Raw genomic sequence first — 21,703 nt, 5'->3', positions numbered from 1 at the left:
TTCAACAAGTTATTAGATTGGATGATTGCATACGACAACCCAAAACATTCCCTACAAGTTCCCTACATGAATTGCATAATAGAGATACAAGCAAGAATCAATAAGTTCTATGAAAAACATAAGCATTGACGAGGCACTCGTTACTATGATTTGCATGAAACTTATGCCAAGAATTTACTTAACGTGATTGTGACTAGCAACCTTCACTACTTGTGAATATAAGTTCATAACGATTAGGTGAAACTCCCTTATATTCTAGCGTCAAATTCATGCATGAAAATTAAGCGTGCACTCTCAACCAACATACACAAATTAGTTTTTATACGAACGGATAAGTAAATTGAATTCACAATTCAAGAAACGCAATTGGAAGTAATCAAATCATATAGCAAGCATAAACATGGTTTTGAATCCCCCCTAGCCAAGGGGGGTTTAGTTCCTCATTATTACAAAACAAAGATAAACAAATTTAACCATTGAAAAACAAAGGGAAGAAAGCACCTAAACGTTCCAACGATCCATGTTGGATAGCAAGCGCGTCCAAGGACTTTTCTCCTTCTCCTTGCCGTCACAACAAGGTTGGAATGATGTTGAAGGGTTGGTTATTTGGAGGAATGGATGGGAAGGGGTTTAGATATGTAGGAGAGGCAAGGAAAGGCTTGGAGAATGGTTAATTTCTGGATGATTTGAATGAGGTTGCTGCCATGGTATTTATAGGAAGAGGATGGACATGTTTAATGCAAAAATCTGGTGCAATGAAGTAGGTAAGGCATGGCAAGGTGGAGAATTGTTGGTGAGGGTAGGTTTTGAGTCATCCACTCACATGTCATGGTGAGTTAAGCATTGCATCATCCACTCAAATGTCATGGTGAGTTAAGCATTACATCATCCACTCAAATGTCATAGTGAGATAGGCATTGCATCATCACTAAAAAATCTGGTGGAAGTAAAACAAAGGGAAGGCCACGGCATTGATGAATTTTATGGGGTATGCATGGTTTTGAGTGAAGTTTTGGCCAATCCTTCTAGAAATTTATCCCTTCTTGCAACTTGTATTTGTTTCACCAGATTTTTAGCATGTTCATTTGATGTTTTCACTTCAAATTCGTCCAAACTCCTTGCTCCATGCATATGCACTTCATTCCAAGCCCAATTTTGCTCCTAAAAGCTCCAAAATGCTCCTTTTTGCATACTTTGACAATAAAACCTGAAATTGCACGAAAATGACTTTAAACACTAAACTAACTAAGGAAAAACAACATAAATGCATGAGAACAAGCCAATTAAGTCGCATAAAAATGCTCCTATCACTAAGACCCCACAAATGCACCTTTCAGAACTAACTTTGTTCTCTTCTTGTAGCCTCCAAATATAAAATAACATCATATTAAAAGAAAATTGAGCCGGTTGACCCACCGATTGGGCACCCAAACCAAGAAAAAAAATAAAAAATTAGTCGATAGACCTACTCGGCAACCCGACCCATATGGTAGAATCGTAGAATGAATGAGGATCCTCTTTGTGAGGATTCTGGAAATCCTTCAATCACATTTGTTCATCATATATCGTGTGATCAGAAATCATTGTAAACTTTTTTATTTAAAATTAAATATAAACTGTAAGAAGATGATAAAGATGAGCAAGGAGATGATAAAGATGAGCAAGGACGAAGGGACCCTTGGCCAAGTCATCAAAGGTATGAAGAGCTTCCACCAAGGGAATCCACTCAACCTTCATTCCTTTGGATTTATTAGGGAAGATGTGTTTGTTGAGCCAGTACAACAAAAAGTACAAGTGATCTTGGTCTCTATTGGTGTTGGATGATGAGGGGCCAAATTCCTTCTTGGCAAACAGGATAAAACTTGTGAAGGAAGTCCTATAACTCTTGAAAGTAGCAGAATTGTACTCCAACTGAGTCATGGGACCAGAGGTGCCCGAGCTTTCAACAATTGGGCGAAAAGAAGGAGACCAGTCATGGGTAACGTCCACAACTCTGCCCAAGGGCCTTAGCCTGAAGACCTGCGCCATGTCAAGAATGGTCGAGGACATGGGGCCCATCATGAAGTCAAAACTGTTGGTGCCCGAATTCCAAAAAATGAGAACCGTGGTAAGCAGCTCGAGCTTGGCGATCACGATAGTCTCAGAGAGCATAATTAGCTTATTTATGCCATTATTCATCCACTTCTGCTTGAAAGTAGGCTCAAGCTCGTTTATCCATTGAGTCCAGCCTTCATCTTTCATCAGAGGGAACCTACAACGGTGGTTCGACCACTTAGAGGTTGAAATGCTCGACTAGGCAAAAAACGAGTTAGGAGTAAACCACATTGCCTTAGGCATGTTGTTTTCCACAGCTATGGGGACCTGAAAGGTCCATACAAGTCCCAAAGAGTGCACCCCTCCCTCTTCGAAGAAAAGTTCAGTATGTAGGCCAACCTGAGGGCAATGAAGGCTGTTGAGCAAGCTGCGCATGGTCGTAATCCCCTCACAAGTCTCGCAGGAAGATTGAGTTCGAGCAACTTTAGGTGCCATTGGATGATCTTAGAAAAGATAGTAGAAATTTGAAGGCAGAAAGCAAAAATGAGCTAAGGACAAGAGAGTACTGGGAAAGTTGGAAAATCTAGGAAGTTCTGGAAATTCGAATGTTTAAGATTGCTAAGGTACTTGGTCGAAGGGTTTAAGTGAGGATTATATAGTAAACGGTTAGTTAACGTTAGAAATCGTGGGTTAAGTGCAAAGGTTTTGTTTAAACGGTTGTCTTAAATGGCGCAAGTCCAGAGGGAAGGCATGCGACGACTGTTTAATCATTATTAACGCCTCAATTTGCAGACTCAACATTGATTAAATGCGGCATTATTTGGGTTAACATTTGAGCATTGGGCTTAAAATAAAGGAAAGTTCAAGGGTGACAAATTAAATAAGACTTGCCCAAAACTCATCATCAAGCCCAGAGGCAAATTGAAGCCTTCTCAGCCAAGATACAAGCTACGTGTTTATAGTTGAAGTGACAAGTGATGGAGACTACCCTACTACCTGCCAAATAATATTTTCCAGTGGCATTGCTAGAAAAAGTTGGTGACTCATTACCCCCTAAGTGCTTTCGGGCAAGAGCAAAAGTTACAGCAATCGGGTCAAACTGCCTATAAAAGGACAAAGAGACAACAGAGACAAAAACACTTAATCAATCAAACAAACAAACATACAAACTCTTCTATCAAGCCAGATTTGCATCCAAAAGATGAAATCAACACAGATTCAATCCCTTCTAGTGATAGTCCTTTGAAAAAGCTATCTCTTGTCTAGTATAAAAGCTCTGCTACCTCCCCTAATGTTGTAGTATTGATTCCCCTGAGTAAACTTATTTACCATTCATCCTTTTTTAGCATATAACCTTTGTAAATTCAAAGAGAAATGATTGCAAGAAGTTCAACCTTGCTAAACAAGGTGAAATCTTGCCAGAAGCTCTTTGTTTGTTTTCTAAATTAGTAGATTTATTGCTTAATGCATTCTCCAGCATGTATTCAAGTTATTTCCACCTGTTTTTCTATTTTAAGAGTCTTATTTGCATCTGGATCTGGTTAACTTGACAAATATGTTTTCATTAAGAGCAATTTGGAACTAAACAAATGACTTAAGGGGCTCTAGACTCCCTTCATTCGAACATACAAGATTATGAAATTAAAAGTCCTTGTTTACAAGGCAAGAAAAAAAAAACTTAATGTGTACTTAACCCATCCACGACAATCCTTTGATAACAAGAAGCTTGAGTAACTTGGGGCGCAAGTAATCGACTTAAAACACACTTGTTCTACATCTGCTATTCTGAGATAGCAGTGGCACGCCTCGCACTTAGTTAATTTTGATTGTGAGCCTCAAGGCCTACACATAAGGCCCCACAAAGGCACCTTTCAGAACTAACTTTGTTTTCTTCTTGTAGCATGTAACACCCCGCCCCCGAAATATTCATTTTCTTTAGGAAAAATATTAGTATTGGTGATAGGCCCAAAATAAAACTCTTCTTTATTTATCTACCAATATTCACAATTCTTTAATTAAGTTCCTTAATTCCACAAATTACCCAAAACTAAATTCTCTTATGTAATTCTCGAAATATTTAACCCCGTTTATTTTATAGTTGCATCTAACGTCTCGTTAGACTGCCTACGTACCCTAAACAGGGATAAAGTCATTCGTAGTTCACATTTCAATTTCATTCAATTTCATTCAATTTCACATATCACAACCAAATAACCAAAATAACCAACATTGGGTCAAATAATCAAAACACAACAATTGGATATCAAATTCATATTTATGATATCAGAATTAGCATAAAATGGCAGCGTCGGCCCACCGGCCACCCGCCGCCCCTGGTGGCAGTTGGCCACCCCAACTTGCTGGAAAATTTAACTATTTTTAAAAATTACCAAATTTTACAGGGTTGTAGATCTCAACTTCTCCAGAGAAATCTTTGCCCAAACAAACTTATTTGTTTTTTGATACAATTGATATTTTATTTTAAATGTAAACATGTAGTTTTGAATTAGGAGAAGTACACATGCTCTAACTAATGCGTTTAGGTTTGATCCTTCACTTGTGAATCGGTCAGAAGCAAACGATGTCCAAACAAGTTTCAATTGTACAAACTTCCTATTGATCTAATGATTTTACGCTTCTCAATATTGAAAATAATCTCTAATTTGAATCCTCATTAAATAAGAAAGAAGTTAAGTCAAGATTTGGAAACCGAAACCCCCTTGTACCATTTGAATATTTATTTTGTTATTTTTTATTATGCTTAGTCTCTTGCATGTCTTGTTTTGTCTTAATAATTCTTGTTTGGATAATACTTAGGTATTCACTAATGATTACACTATCTACTAATTGTTTTGATATGGCTTAATAAAAAAAATGTCACATGTTTTTTTGTTTTAAAGTCCAAGAAAAAATAAATAAGATGTCCTTATTTTAAAGCAATAAAATAAGTGTTAAAATATCATTGGATAAAATCGAAAAGCGATACTTACTGGTGAGGACCCTTAACGTTGTGCTTTAAACTATATACTTTAAGGTTTGGGATAAAGTATATGGTTAAAGGATATACTTGAGAGGGTTTCATTCACACGCAAATATTTAAGTTGACTCAAGAAATATTTTACAGATTACATGTTCTTTTCCACCAATGAAAATTTAAAAACTTGAAAGGAAAACACTCACACACAACCGCAGTCTGCAGCTCCGAAGCTCCCCCACTCTCCCCCTTGCCCGTGCAACTCTCTCTCTCTCTTTCTTTCTATCTCACATCAGTAGTAGAGCAAGTTAATTAGAGACAGATATTGTTATCATACGCCATCTAAATGCATATTAATTAATATAAATTTTCAATATACTAACATGCAAACGAAGACAATATTGTTTTATACGTTCATTTCCGGACACCACTGCCGCATTCAATATGCCACGTACGTAATTTGACCATATGCATCGAAATCTTATCACTGCATATATAGAGAAGCAATGGAGGTGCAGCTTCAGAATTAGTGACAGATCCAGGATTTTAACATCGTGCGGTAGTTGTTATGCGCAAGTCAGGCAGCAGGTCAGGCCTAATGCCTATACGCCTAGACGGGGCCTAAATGGACTAAGCATATTTAAGTAAATTTATTATATTCATATAAATAAGTGTCTATTTACACTTAAAAAAACTATGCTTGTAATGTTGGATAAATATCAACAATAATTGATAAATTTATATATGTTAATAAATAATAAATGTGAACTACTATATTAACAGAGTATGAACAACAAAATAATATCAAACTAATAAACTGAAGATTGAGGTTTGCATACCACAATGTCCTTGAAACAGATATTTCACCCCCTACTTAATACTTGTAGTTCTACCGACATCTGCTTCACCAGGATTCAACGATCAAGTCAGAATTCCAGTACCAAAAAACTTGACTTCTGGTGAATTTCTTTATGGTTCTCTTTGTAAGAATGTTTTGGATTGTAGAAGAATAATTATGTTTTTCTGTGTTCTAAATGTCATGCAAATGGATGTATATATAATAGGATTATACATGTTTGCAACAACTATGAAAAAAGGATGCATTTGTTGGGAGACATCTTCTCAGAGGGGTGTTTGCTCTCTGCATTCTTTTACCACACTTCAAACTTCATCTGAAAAAATGAGTCTATTGGTAAAAAAATAATTAATTAATTAAAGAATTTAATTATTAGAGCCTGAGCCCCATGACCCATTTTTTTATAATTAATTATAATTATATATTAATTATCAATTAATTAGTACACCTCAAAGCCCAAACTCAAGGTTGAGCCCAATTTTATTCTCTATGGTTCATCACTTAAATCTAAGGTCTAAAATATCAATATTATCGACGAAATATCGCCGATAATATCTTTTTTTTTAGAGGGCGATATTTTCACACTTATCCACTTAATTATCGTTTATATAATATCGATAATATCGCCGAGCCTCCGTCGTCGCAACTGTAGCCAAGGCTCCATCATCGCAGCTGCCAAGATCTGCGCCTTTCTCTGCAATCCACGCTCAAACCCATCAAAATGAACAATCTCTTTTCTCCAGATCCCAAAACCCGCCCGGGTTTGATGGATCCTCCGCCTCGTATGGCCTAAACAAGGCCTCCCCTTGCCTAATGGTGCTCGCCGGGAGGTGAGAAAGGGAGGAAGAACTGTCCACAGGTGGTGATGGTGCTCGCCAGAGTGTGCGCCATTGTGGTGGAGGTCACGGTGAGGTGTGGGTGTGGTGTGTCTGTGCTCCAGGAAGGAGAGTTGCAGAGATAGGGGGAGAAGAAACAATGAGAGGAATGAGGGAGAAGGTTCGAGAGATTGGGGAAGGGGGAAACACGAGGAAGTGGGGTGTGTGTGTGTCTGTCTGCTCTGGGAATGAGAGTTGCAGAGAAGAGATAGGGGGAGAATCGGAGAAGCAATAAGGAGAGGAATGAGGGAAAATGATCGAGAGATTGAGGGTCTTTGTGTGTGTGTGTGTGTGTTATCCGAGAGAAAAAAAAAACATCCAAATAATTCATATAACATATATATATATATATATATATAATATAAATCCCCCAAACCCTATATACAAATCTAAACGCTATATATATATATATTATATGTATAAATCTCAAACTTTTTACAAATTTTGAAAAGACAAAAAGTAGTGGTGGTTTCATACTCAAAACCATGTCCTACTTCCAACTCTTTCACATTCCCAGAGGTGAAGTATCAGATCATCAGACCTTTTTTGACCCTTCGAAAATTGAAAAACCTTTATTACACCTTTTCATTTCTTCTTCTTTCCTTAGCTTTTTCAGAGCCTTTCCAGAGCCCTTTCAGAGCCTTTCCAGAGCCCTTTCAGAGCTTCAAACTGAATAAATGGATCTGCAGCTCGCGCCACTTCAAATTAAATGTTAAATACCTTCTTTTTCTCTCATTTATTCACAGACGGCAAGCCAAAGGATCGTTGAGGTTTTGCTGCTACGTACAACATCGAAAGTTCCAGATTTGTTACAGTTATGTAATTATTATTTTATTGTTGGTCCACGCAGATTCTATTTGGCCTTTACACAAAGGGTTCCATATTTAAGGTAAGTTTACAAACTTATATTTATATTATTGTAATTTATACAACAACAACAAAATTTGTGTGGACCCGTGCAAGTGATCTAAGAACCAAATAATACTTGCGTGTTAATTTTTTGAAGTAATTAAGTAATGTTGTATAATTATTCCCTAGGATAATTTTAATATGTTTAATGTTATTTATTATTTTATTATCAAATTGGTTTATTATTCATTAATATTAGGTTTTATTATTCCATATTATTTTTATAATTACTTAAATTCTTACAATCATTTTCTTTACTTTCTATTTAATTCTTCTGTAGAATAACTTTATTATTTAGGTTCTCTTATATAACTGTCACTACTAGGGGTGGGTTCGGTTTAAATTGGTTCAGTTTTTTGCCAAAACCGAAACCAAGCCGAAATTTCGGTTCGGTTCAGTTCGGTTCATTTTTTTTTCGGTTCGGTTTTTTCCGGTTCGGTTTCGGTTCGGTTTCGGTTTTTTGTTTTTTGTTTTTTTCAAAAAATGAAAAACATTGAAATTTTAAATTTTAACATATCCAACACAATCATAACATAAGCATTCTAACTAGAATCAAAGACAATGAAAATAAACATTTAAAGTTCAACTAAAATCATCAATCAAGTCTTCCAAAGTCCAAACTAACAACCTCACAACACAAAAATCGTACAAATGACTTAGAAAAGTTAAATTGTATGATGTTGTTCAAAGATCAAGGTTGTTTGCTTGTAACTGCATGTTGACAACTTGATTAGTAAAAGTAATGCATGGGTGGATTTATTTAATGTGTGTTGGATTCTTTTTCATCACAAATTACCCAAGTAATCTACCCGAAATAAATGTTTATGGATTCTGTTACATGTTATATGAGAGTAGATTTGGAAAAGAAAGCTGGGGCAGAAGTAGACAGTGCTATGGAGATGGATGTAGGTACTTCAAGTAGAGGTTTGGTTATGGAACCTTATATGGGGGAGAAATAATAGGTTAGGGTTTAGAGTTTTTATAGGCCTTTTTTTAATATTTTGAGCTTAAAGTTTGGCAACACATTGGGTTTAGCACATTTTAACTTACAAATTCGGTTTAGAAAATAATACCCAAAACAAATAATTAAATAAAAAAATTAATTTAATTAATTCGGTTCAGTTCGGTTTAGTTCGGTTTCTAGATCACTAAAACCGAACCGAACCAAAAGAATTCGGTTCGGTTCGGTTTTTTCAATTCGGTTCAGTTTTTTCGTTCGGTTCAGTTTTTTCAGTTTCGGTTCGGTTTGGTTTTCGATTTTTTTCGGTTTTCGGTTTTTTGAACCCACCCCTAGTCACTACTATATTTTTTGGCCAAATAATAATTGCCTAATTTCCATGAAAAATAAATATAGGTACATTTAAGATGTCTAGTGGAGTTACTAAATGTGATCCAGCTTGGGAACATGGAGACCCAATAGATGGAAATAAACATGGCACAATTTGCAAATATTGTGGTCGGGTAATGAAGAGTGACGGAGTGACATGACTTAAGTACCATCTTAGTGGATTAGATCCAGGAAATGATGTTTAACGATGCGATAATGTCCCCCCAAAAGTGAAGGCATTCATCATCACATTATTAAAAAATAAAAAACACCAAAAGAAAAAGAAAACACATGGAATGGAAAATATTCGAGCTGGGCTACGAGGAGAAGTCATTGGCCAAGTGGTTAACAGTGATGATGATGACGATGAGGACGAATGTGATGATGACATGGGACATGAAAAACGACGCAATTTCAAACAAGTATTACGTGCCTCCAAACAGTCAGCATGGAAAAGAGAACACATTCATAAAATTCCTAATAGAGCACAAGGTTCTGGGACAAGTGGTGGTGCACAAATGAGACGGGGAGCAAGTGTTAGAGAATCACAACCAACCCACCAATAGCCCCAAGTTTATATAAGTCATCCAAAGCACGTCAAAAGAGTGTTTGGAGTTATTTCACTGGAGGTAATGTGAATGAGGGAATGGGGTGTCTAATTAGCAAGTTCTTTATCTATGAAAATGTCTCTGCTGAGAAGGCATCATCACATCATTTCAAAAATATGGTATTGGGATGTCAATAGGCCGGTGTTGGAATACAACCTCCCACTCCCTATGAGGTAAGAAACAAATATTTGGAAATAAAGTATAAAGACATTGGCGAGTATGTTAACAAGTTGAGGTCAAAGTGGGAAACTAATGGTTGCACAATTATGTGTGACGGATGGACTGGCCCGACTAGATTGTCTAGCATAAACTTCATGGTATACTCCAAGGGAAAGACAATTTTTTTGAAGTCCGTTGATGCTTCAAACCATATAAAGAACTACAAGTATATTTACAAATTATTGAGGGATGTAATCATGGAGATGGGAGAGCATAATGTTGTCTAAGTCGTGACCGACAACGGTTCTGCATTTGTCAAAGCTGGAAAAAAGTTAATGAAACATCATAATGTGTTTTGGACATCATGTGCAGCACATTATATTGATCTCATGTTTGAGGCCATGGGAAAGAGAGAGAATATTGCTAATGTCGTAAAAAGAGCTAGAACGATCACAAATTATATTTACAATCACGGTTGGTTGTTGGCAAAGATGCGTGAATTTTGCAAAGGAGAAATTATTCGTCCAGTTACCACTCAATTCGCCACCAACTATATTGCATTAGACAACTTACTTAAGAAGAAAGCAGGGTTGAAACAACTATTCACTAGTGACGATTGGGCTAACCACAATTTCAACCGCTCAAATGCAGGTCGTATGGTGGAAAGTATAGTGCTTAATCATGCTTTTTGGACTCAATCAGAACATGTGTGCCAAGTGTTTGAACATCTTTACAAAGTTTTACGGATTGTTGACACAGAAGTGTATCCTACTATAGGGGCAATATATGAGTTGATACTTGTAGTGAATGAGGACTTGGAAAGAAAACATAGTGCAAGGTGGGTCATAAAGATAATTGATAACCGATGGTATAAAACATTATACCACGATTTGCATGCAACAGGTATAAATTATGTCATAATTTGCAATTCATTTCTTTAGTTGCACAAGTATTATTTCTCTTATTAAAGTATGTGTTTCTTTGAATAGCATATTATTTGAATCCTCGATACCAATACAGGCCCGGTGTTAGAGATGATGGTACGCTTATACTTGCTGTACATAATGTATAGTCTAAATTAGACCCTACATCACCAGCAATTGGCTAATTTGGAAATGAGGTACACAATTACTTAAATTATAATAATTACATTGTTAGATTAAACTAACACGATTTATTAAATTCAGCTAACATGGTTTAAAGATGCAAGAAGAACTTTTGGATAACCAACATCAATTGCTGCTCGAACAAAAATGTCTCCTAGTGAGTGTAAACATATTTCACTATCAGTTTATAATAGAATTTGTTGGAGTTATTAGGCTTATCAACATTGTTTTTCATTATAGCTGAATGGTGGATCATGTATGGGACTGATGCACCAACTGTTGGAAAGTTAGCAATCAAAGTATTATCACAAACAGCTTCCTTATCTGCTTGTGAAACAAATTGGAATACATTTGCACTCATACACACAAAGCAAAGAAATAGGTTGGCTCATAGTAGGTTGGAAAAATTAGTTTATTGCTACTACAACATGAAGCTTCAAATTCGAGATAAGGAAGCAGAAATATATCATGTCAACCGTGGTGACCCACTAGATGTGTTTGATATTGTTGCTGAAGATGATGATACAGAGGGTAACCAACTTTATCAATGGATTAGACCTCTTCATTTAGATGATGATGATGAAGACAACCCAGCTTTAAGAGTTGCTGAAGAAGCACGTAATGAAGGGATAAATGTAGAAAAAGTATTAGAGGATGAGGTGGGATCTAGCAGCGCTGACTCTTTGGAAGAACTTCTGTTCCCAAGACCAAAAAACACTGTAATTCCACCTTTTTCCAATCCTACATAACCACAAGATCCTGCTGATACTAATGATAGCTCTAGTACAAGATCAGGAGACTCGCTTACCACCGGAGGTGGGAATGATGAAGGATAGTGTGGAACTGGAGGTAGTGGTGGATATAGAAACTATGTTGGATTTATGAGCCCTTTCACTGGTGAGGCAAACTTCACGCATGCAACACAAGATGACGACCATGGCAGTAGGCGGGCAGGACCATGAATTGGTGCTATAAGGAAAGACTATACTCGTAGAGAAAGAGGCAAAGGGACTTTGTCAAGTCAAGAAGATGACTCGTTATCTATAACTTCGGACTCTGTTGGAGTAGGAAGTAGCAACCATGGTTATCCTCATAACCAACCATTTCCCTACCTTTCATATCCCATTCATGTTGGGATGGAATTGAGCGACTCATGGAAAGAATCCGAGACTCAATCTTCAAATGATTTTGCTTATGGACAATGTCAATTAATCTCAGATCCATATAGGTGGCATGTTAACAATTACATGCAAAACTATTTTGGGGATTTATCATTTGATGACTACTCTTCACAATACACTTACTCTACACATAGAGATGATGAAGATAGTGAAATTTTTTAAACTCATAGGAATTCTGTGTGGTACTAAGTCACTAATGTATCTTACCATGCAATGTATAAAGTGTAAAATATTGTATTAATTCATTATATATAAAAGATTATGGTGTGTTTAAACTTCTTTCATTAATTATTATATATTTTCTACACTCACAATGTTTGCCAGCTCACTATATAATCAACTTAAATCAGTTAAATTCATCATGCAATGCATTTCTTTCCAATGTTTTGTGATAAACTAATAGATAATTGACTAAATAAACATCCTGCAAAGTTTCAATAAAAATTTCCAAATTTGTCTTATAATTTCCATGGTTTTTATTCAATTTTTATCGATATCGATAATATCCCGATATTTCCATCGAAATTTCCGTGTTTTTGGACTATCGATATTTCCAATATCATCAATATTTTAGACCTTGCTCACATCACATAAAGTGAGGAACCTTTTGATAGTGACCAATGTGGAACAATGAAATTCTACTCAAAATTTCCAACATTAATTAAGTTTATTATTTAACATATAACATACAAAAATATCATAATTTTTGTTGTAGTATTTTAGTGATTTTGATGGTATAAGATAAAAGTTCAAGTGATTACGAGTTAAATACTTTACGAAATATTTTTCAAAAGTCGTATGAATTTATAGTGAATTCTAAAAGAAATAACGATGTCAAACATATGGTATAAAAAGTAAAAGGCTAAGGTTGCACAACCTAATTGAACAACAATTAAAACAAAGAAAAATGGGTAGTTGGTCACATGGGAAATAGAGAGATAAGTCTTTTTTCTTCGCTAAAACCAAAGTCCAAGAACAACTGAGCCATGGTAGTCTTCTTTGTGTTTCTCTTCTTCTAAAATTAGATTTTTCTTCTTAGTTCAAAGCTTATATCGTATATTATCTGCACAATCATTGCCTCCTCGTATAAGGTTCATGTGTTAAGAAAAATAAAATGAGTTGACAAATTGTTGCCTCCAAATATAGAATAACATCGTATTAAAAGAAAATTGAGCTGGTTGACCCACCGATTGGGCACCCAAACCAGGAAAGAAATAAAAAATTAGCCGATGGACCCACTCGGCAACCCGACCCATAAGGTAGAACCGTAGAATGAATGAGGATCCTCTTCGGATCTCGGGAATCCATCAATTACATATGTTTATTATATATCGTGCGATCAGAAATTATTGTAAATTTTGTTATTTAAAATTAAATATAAACAATACTTAATAAAAATTGACCGTACAATGTATGATGAACGAATGTGATTCGATAATCTCAAAATAAGGATGCGGAGAGGATGCTCATTCCCGTAGAATGACCAACAACAAGAGCGGGAAATCAGATATTCCTGTAATTGGCGGGAAATTCTTAGTTTTCCCACCCAACGATTTTCCGAACCGCACATCTCAATTTCCAAATCGAACGGCTGTAAACGCATCTATTTAATAACATCATCCAAGCCGAAGCACCCCCGGGCCCCACTCTCGCTCATTTTTCGAAGTTTTAAACTTGGTCATTATTTTTCGCCCAGAGGCTTAAAAATTCTATAATTTAAATTCGGGCCCTCTCTCTCTCTCCGCTCTGTCTCTCACTCTTCTCTTCTTTCATTCACGAAACCCTCGATCTGAGAAAATTAACAACCGCCATGGCGAGAGCTTCGAAGCCGCAGGTGTCGTCTGACGAAGCCCCATCCAACGGCTTTAATTCGTCGGAGGAAGAGCCGATTAACGACCAGGAGGAGGAGGAGGTCGACGAGGAGGAGCTCGAAGCCGTGGCTCGCACCGCTGACTCCGACGACGACGAGAACTACCCCGGCTCCGACGATGACATGGTGGCCGATGAGAACGGCGATGATGGCTTGGAGGAGGAAGAGGTATGACATTTACGATTTTGCCATTGCGGTACTGTCTACGGTCGTGCTTTGTTCGTTCGTTTCATTGGATCTGAGCTGTGAGGTGTTACTGCTTGTGTGTGTTATGGTTGTTTCAAATTGAAGTTTGGGAATTTGTTGCGCTGGGGTTTTGGTGGTACAGGGATTGGTTGCTTTTTCCCATTTTTGGGATAGAAGAATGGGGAAGGAGAGAAACGAATGCCTTGGCCTGGGGTTATTAAATTGATTTCACAGCATTTTTTGTTTTGTTTTGGGTAGTGGTCTTTGAAGAAAAACAAGTTTCTTTGTACTGGAACTTTGCAAGTGGTTATTTTTTGTCATAGTTTGTGCATTTACCGGAAGTACTGAAGCTTCTCCAAATTTCTTGGCTTTTGGTGGATAATAGTTGTCAATGGCATCACCTAAGAGTTGTTGGCCTAGCGGGCAGGTCCTTGGTTTGCTCCCAAGTGGGCTGGGGTTCGACTCTCTCCCACGGTACCCACCTAGCAAAAATGCTATAGTTTCTCACTCCGCAAATGTTGTGGGGTCAGGCGGGGGGCCTATTTATTAGTGACTCGGATACACTAGTTTCCAAAAAACAAAAAAATAGTTGGCATTGGCATCATTGTACTTGGGTTTGACTCTTTAAGGTTTGCTGGTGTAAGTGCCAAAGCATTTCGGCTTACCTTTTCTGACCAAAGGCTCTGTCTTTCATGCAGGACGATGAAGCTAGTTTGAGTAATGCTGAAATTGGGAAACGGGAAAAGGCTAGGCTTAGAGACATGCAAAATTTGAAGAGACAAAAGGTTCAAGAAATATTGGATGCACAAAATGCAGCCATTGAGGCTGACATGGTGAGTGCGTTGGAAGGGTTAATATTGCGCTGCATTTGTACTTGTTATTGGATATGTAGTCTCTTTTATAAGGTAGTTGATTTTTTTGTATTGGTTTAATTGCAGAATAACAAGGGGAAGGGGCGGTTGAAGTATCTTCTGCGGCAGACAGAGTTATTTGCCCATTTTGCTAAAGGTGACCAGTCTGCATCCCAGAAGAAAGTGAAGGGAAAGTAAGTTCACTAATTCTTGCAGTCTTTGCGTATTCATAATCTATACTATTTGGTCATTGATTATTGTCTTCGGTAGTATATTTGCCTTCAAGAGATAAATAGGAATCAAAATTTTGAGCTAGAATTTCTTTTGTGTCAAAAAAAGTAGAATGATTGCCTTTAATTGGTTATGATTATTGCATGAGGGAATTAAGATTTTAAAGGTTCTTACTGGTGCTTACTTGTTTAATCACAAATTTAGAGGTCGTCATGCTTCAAAATTAACTGAAGAGGAAGAGGATGAAGAATGCCTTAAGGAGGAAGAAGATGGGTTGGCTGGGGCTGGAACCACGCGGCTGTTGACACAACCTTCTTGTGAGAATTCTTTTTTAAATCTAGTTGATTTTCTGAAGGCTGCTTTAAAATTTACTCCACTGTTTAGGTACAGTTTAAAGTTTTAGACTTGCTTTTCCTTTTTCCTTTTGTTCAGGTATTCAGGGGAAGATGAGGGATTACCAACTGGCTGGATTGAACTGGCTCATACGACTCTATGAAAATGGTATAAATGGAATCCTTGCAGATGAAATGGTAAGCACTGATTTGCGGCTAATAGGGTTAAATCTTTCCTTTCTTCCATGTATGAATTGTGTTTTATTTTGTGTGAGCTGTCCTTATGATGAATTAGCCGACTCCACTTAGTGGGAAAAGGCTTTGTTGTTGTTGTTGTCCTAATGATGAATACGTTTGTTCTCTTCCATCAGGGGCTTGGTAAAACATTGCAAACCATCTCCTTATTGGGATACCTGCATGAGTTTAGAGGAATAACTGGCCCTCATATGGTAGTTGCTCCAAAGTCAACTCTTGGAAACTGGATGAATGAGATTCGGCGTTTCTGCCCCATCTTGCGTGCTGTGAAATTTCTTGGTAATCCTGATGAAAGAGTAAGTCATTCTGGTGTGATTTGTATGCATGAGTTATTTAAGTTTTGGATACTCTGCTCAATATTTCATTTCTTTCGCTATCTTGCAGAAGCATATACGTGAGGACCTTCTGGTTGCCGGGAATTTTGATGTATGTGTCACAAGTTTTGAAATGGCCATCAAAGAGAAGACTTGCTTACGCCGTTTTAGTTGGCGTTATATAATAATTGATGAAGCCCATCGTATTAAGAACGAGAATTCACTGCTTTCAAAAACCATGAGGCTGTATAATACCAACTTCCGCCTCCTAATTACGGGTACACCGCTTCAGGTATGAATTGCGATATTTCTTTGATTTATGGGCCATGCTACATGCTGGATTAATTTTGTTTGGTGATGCTTTATTTATGCATACCTAGCATGGCACTTGAAAGTTTCTAATTTTTTTTTTCTTCGATGTCATTTTTCGAGGGTAACCTGGGTTAAATTTAATTTCTAAGTAGCAAGAATATTTCTTTTTAAGCATGCTTTTTATTTTTCCATGGCTTGCTTGCAGAATAATCTTCACGAACTATGGTCTCTGCTTAACTTTCTTCTGCCAGAGATATTTAGTTCTGCTGAAACTTTTGATGAATGGTTTCAAATATCTGGTGAGAACGACCAGCAGGAGGTTGTTCAACAGCTTCACAAGGTAGGACTAAAGTCATCTTGAGTATTTGGTGCCCCTGCTTTATCATTGCAATATCTCACTTTGATTTATTCTTCTTTAAGGTCCTCCGGCCATTTCTTCTTCGAAGGTTGAAGTCAGATGTTGAGAAAGGTTTGCCTCCAAAAAAAGAAACAATTCTCAAAGTAGGCATGTCACAAATGCAGAAACAGTACTACAGGGCTTTACTACAAAAAGATCTTGAAGTTGTTAACGCTGGTGGAGAACGTAAACGCCTTCTGAACATAGCAATGCAGCTTCGTAAATGCTGTAATCATCCTTATCTTTTTCAAGGTGCTGAGCCTGGGCCTCCATATACGACCGGAGACCATCTTATCACAAATGCTGGTAAGCTTGAGATTTTGTAAGTCATTGACTTCATTGATGCATATTGTTTGTTTGATCATCTAACACATCCTTATTAAATTTTCAATTGTAGGTAAAATGGTTCTTTTGGATAAGTTGCTTCCAAAGTTAAAAGATCGTGATTCTAGGGTCCTAATATTTTCACAGGTTAGTTCCATTCTGTGAAATCATTATACTTTTATTGGTATGAATTCATGTGAATGTAAGCAAATATGTTGCGAATTGCAATGCATGCCCAGAGATGTATCTCAATTCTGTTGTATGGTTCCTTGGTTTCAATGTCAGATGACTAGGCTGCTAGATATCCTTGAAGATTATTTAATGTTGCGGGGGTACCTGTATTGTCGCATTGATGGCAATACTGGCGGAGAAGATCGTGATGCTTCCATTGATGCCTTCAACAAGCCTGGAAGTGAGAAATTTGTGTTTTTGCTATCGACCAGAGCTGGAGGACTTGGTATTAATCTTGCCACTGCAGATGTTGTCATCCTTTATGACAGTGATTGGTGAGCATCTTTATCATTTTCTTTATACCGATGGTCATTGTTCTGTCTGCATGTCTATACCTCTGGTGTTTGATATTGCTTTAATATGTGACATGTGTTCTAGGAACCCTCAAGTTGATTTGCAAGCACAAGATCGTGCTCACAGGATTGGTCAGAAGAAAGAAGTTCAAGTGTTCCGGTTCTGCACTGAGGTATGAATGTGTTCTGACATGATACATTTCAAACTATGTAATATTTGTATATGGGTAGTTTCTCATTGTGCATCGTTTACACTTTGAAACAGTATACTATTGAGGAAAAAGTTATTGAGAGGGCTTATAAAAAGCTTGCTCTTGATGCTTTGGTGATTCAACAAGGGCGATTAGCGGAGCAAAAAAGTAAGGAACACAATTTTTTTCTAAGATCTTTTAAGCGAGCATATGCACAAATTTATTTCCTTTAATTTTGTTCTTGTTGTATGCAGCTGTTAATAAAGATGAATTACTTCAAATGGTGAGGTTTGGTGCTGAAATGGTCTTCAGTTCCAAGGATAGCACAATTACAGATGAGGACATTGATAGGATTATTGCTAAAGGAGAAGAGACAACTGCTGAGCTTGATGCAAAGATGAAGAAATTTACTGAAGATGCTATCAAATTTAAGATGGATGATAGTATGTTTGTCAATTTATTGTTACTTTCCTTTATGCATTAGATTATATTTTTGTTATTGCAATTGATGTTAAAATGGAAATTGCAATTTTCTAATGTTGGTGCTGTTTCTACAGCTGCTGAATTGTATGACTTTGATGATGAAAAGGTGGGCACCATATTCTTTTAATTTTCTTCTTCGATCAAATTTTTATGGTTATGGTATTATTTCATTTGGCTTACCGTAGTTTTGTTCGTCTTTGTGATTTATAACTCATTTTATGTGTATCTTTTTACCTGATGAAGGATGACAAGCTTGATTTCAAGAAAATTGTTAGCGATAACTGGATTGAACCACCAAAAAGAGAGCGGAAGCGCAAGTATGGATTTACCTGTCTGCCTTTTTACTTTGCATTTATTTTCTCTAGTTTTTAAGTATGAATTTTGTGCTTTCATTATTAGTTACTCAGAGTCTGAATACTTTAAGCAAACAATGCGCCAAGGTGCTCCAGCAAAACCAAGAGAGCCTCGAATTCCACGCATGCCTCAATTGTAAGCGCCTCCTTAAGCTGGTTGTTGACTGATTCTCATCTGTGTTATGTTCTTTGACCTTTTATAAATGTTCAATAATACTTATTATCTATTCTTTCCTTTTTGTCTCCAGACATGATTTCCAATTTTTCCACACACAAAGGTTGAATGAGCTGTATGAAAAGGAAGTACGTTTCCTCATGGTATGTATAAGTGAACTATTATAATTTATATTCATTTCTATTTATGGCTTGAGATATATGCCTTTGCAGCCTATTTATCTATCTTAATTTTTTCAAAAATTCTCAGCAAACTCATCAGAAGAATCAGTTGAAAGATACAATAGAGGTGGAGGAACCAGAAGGTATTTATGGTTTTCATATGAATTCAATTAATGTGCTTTTGTGTTTTCTGCTATTCCATCTGCTAACTGCGTATTCGAATGTGTAGAACTTGGAGATCCTTTGACTGCTGAGGAGGTGGAAGAAAAGGAAAGCCTGTTAGAAGAGGCAAGTATAATATATGCTGCAGATATTCTCATCGAGGTTTTCTTTATTGAGCTTTTTCATTGGTGGATTTCAGGGTTTCTCTACTTGGAGTAGAAGAGATTTTAATACCTTCATTAGGGCCTGTGAGAAGTATGGCCGTAATGACATAAAAAGCATTGCTGCCGAGATGGAAGGGAAAACAGAGGAGGAAGTTGAAAGATACGCAAAGATTTTTAAAGAAAGATACAAGGAGTTAAATGGTAAGCGATATCCAGCAGTTATGTGTTGGTAGCTTTAGGTAGACAATGTTGTTGGTTAAAGTCTAGGGCTCTATTTGGAAACGTTGGAAGGCAGGATTTGGAATTGGCTTTAAATCTAAATATATCCTTAATTTTTAAATATACTATCCACATGCAACATGAATTGGTTTTAAATCTAAATAATCCGACCAAAAAAATTGATTTTGTTTCCATTTGTCCAGGTATTGAATTTCAAATCATATGACTGGATTTTTTATGGCTTGTATTGCTCAGTGCTTGAGCATATTAATGTCTCACCATGATTTGTGGTAGATAGGCAATTTGATATCACTGATTTTTATTGCTTAAGCACCCTTTCTAAGTACGCTTTCGCTTTCCAACAAATCATCTCAGATTCTGAGCAAGCTAGATCTCTTATGAGTTATGAACTCAAGCACATGGTAGATGCTTGAGTTTCTTTTCATTGGTTGGGAAATCAGAAAAAGCTATAGTTTGTGATTGAGCTAACGAGACTAGGGGCGCTTACATGTGTGTGTGTGTGTGTGTGTGTGTGTAGAAATATCACACACACACCCACACACACATATATATATATGCACATTATACATACAATGTCTTTTGGTTTTGTTTAGGGAGCTGTTGTGATTGGAACCTTAGATTCCAAATTGTTGACTCTATTGGTGCTTTCAGATTATGATAGGATCATTAAGAACATTGAAAGAGGTGAGGCTAGAATTTCCCGCAAAGATGAGATCATGAAAGCCATTGGGAAGAAGTTGGATCGTTACAAGAATCCATGGCTGGAATTGAAGATCCAGTATGGTCAGAACAAGGGGAAGTTGTACAATGAAGAATGCGATCGTTTCATGGTACAGTTTGGGACTCTCTAGCTTATGTACTATACAAACTTCTGATTTTTATGTTTAATCTCTGGTGGTTTTTCATGTCTATTTCACTACAGTTATGCATGGTTCACAAACTTGGGTATGGGAATTGGGACGAGTTGAAGGCAGAATTCCGCACATCACCCTTGTTTCGTTTTGATTGGTTTGTGAAGTCTCGCACAACTCAGGAACTCGCTAGGAGGTGTGATACAATAATTAGGCTGGTGGAGAAAGAGAACCAAGAATACGACGAGAGGGAGAGGCAGGCCCGCAAAGAGAAGAAGCTTGCTAAGGTTTGAAGGCTTCAAATGCACACATTTATTCTGTACTTTATTTATTTTTTTATATTTTCATTCCTGTGTAAGTTTATCTTAGTTGCCGGTCCCAAGCCCGGATAAAGGAGGAGGGGAAGGACGTCAGGTAGTCGACATCCGGCACTTCTATCTTACGTCGAATCCTTGGGTTGCGATCATACCAACTCACATGTCGACCCCACCTAGTGGGAAAAGGCTTTGTTGTGTTGTGTTTGTTCCTGGTCTAGTACCAAGCTTGTTTTAAAGAAATGTCCCAAATTAGCGGATGCGTTATCATGTATCATGTTTTGTTTCAGAGCATGGCGCCATCGAAGCGGGCCATGGGCAGGCAGCCGACTGAGAGCCCAAATTCCGGAAAGAAGAGGAAGCAACTAACCATGGATGATTATGTCAACTCGGTATGTGTTTCTTTTATTGAGTTGTACAGTGTGTTGATTTTTAATCTCCTGTAAGGGCTGGCTGATGGCTTGAATAACTGAAACAATTTATGGTCTTATTTTGCAGGGAAAAAAGAGGAAATGATCAAACATAAACATCCTGAATGCTTTTGGGTGCTCGAGACATCAGATGTTTGGACATCGAAAAGCACGGAGTATTAGAGTTTAGGCTTTTTTGTCTTTATATTTTTTGCCCGATGGTTTTCGGATCACGGTCAGGTTCAACATTACCTGTGATCGGAGTAGTGACCGTGACCTTAGTAGCGTTAGGGTTAGCCGAATTATAAAGATATGTATAAAGAAGTAGAGACTAGTTCTGATTTGCCCACAATGTTTTGAACACCATGCATGTCATTCAATGAGATGTATGTCTTTGGTATACTGCTTGTTTGATGTGTAGAGAGGATATGATCTCTGTAGTTCCTCTCCGTCGCGGTTGCAGTGTATATTTCTTCTAAAAGTTTGATGATATTAGTAGACGTGTGGTTAGTTAAGTTGACTAGAGCAATGTCAGACATAGTTTACGCTGAACTCAAGGGCTTCTCTCGTTTAT

The 21,703-nt window shown here is 37.1% G+C and overlaps 1 protein-coding gene across 1 annotated transcript; it reads left to right on the top strand.

The window, feature by feature from the left end:
- The first annotated feature begins 13,740 nt into the window (after window positions 1–13,740).
- LOC126606958 (ISWI chromatin-remodeling complex ATPase CHR11-like) lies at window positions 13,741–21,529 on the top strand. The gene is made up of 25 exons (XM_050274371.1): window positions 13,741–14,067; window positions 14,784–14,918; window positions 15,024–15,130; window positions 15,372–15,484; window positions 15,600–15,697; window positions 15,871–16,050; window positions 16,139–16,360; window positions 16,586–16,720; window positions 16,801–17,083; window positions 17,175–17,248; window positions 17,387–17,607; window positions 17,711–17,798; window positions 17,891–17,984; window positions 18,071–18,259; window positions 18,374–18,405; window positions 18,543–18,616; window positions 18,699–18,788; window positions 18,901–18,970; window positions 19,077–19,131; window positions 19,218–19,276; window positions 19,350–19,515; window positions 20,206–20,384; window positions 20,477–20,692; window positions 21,010–21,111; window positions 21,218–21,529. Exons 1-25 carry the CDS (start codon window positions 13,840–13,842, stop codon window positions 21,233–21,235), a joined length of 3,228 nt encoding a protein of 1,075 aa, XP_050130328.1. The 5' UTR covers window positions 13,741–13,839; the 3' UTR covers window positions 21,236–21,529.
- The last annotated feature ends 174 nt before the right edge of the window (window positions 21,530–21,703 follow it).

The sequence above is a fragment of the Malus sylvestris genome, chromosome 16 (assembly GCF_916048215.2).
Source record: "Malus sylvestris chromosome 16, drMalSylv7.2, whole genome shotgun sequence".
Lineage (NCBI taxonomy): Eukaryota > Viridiplantae > Streptophyta > Magnoliopsida > Rosales > Rosaceae > Malus > Malus sylvestris.
This window is presented reverse-complemented; position numbering and strand designations above follow the sequence as displayed.

What these genes read in the sequence shown, in the direction of transcription:
- LOC126606958 (XM_050274371.1), top strand. Translation starts at nt 13,840, where the DNA reads ATGGCGAGAGCTTCGAAGCCGCAGGTGTCGTCTGACGAAGCCCCATCC. An exon ending in CCATCTTATCACAAATGCTG is followed by an intron (nt 17,084 to 17,174) that starts GTAAGCTTGAGA and finishes TTTCAATTGTAG; the next exon opens with GTAAAATGGTTCTTTTGGAT. An exon ending in ATCCTTTATGACAGTGATTG is followed by an intron (nt 17,608 to 17,710) that starts GTGAGCATCTTT and finishes CATGTGTTCTAG; the next exon opens with GAACCCTCAAGTTGATTTGC.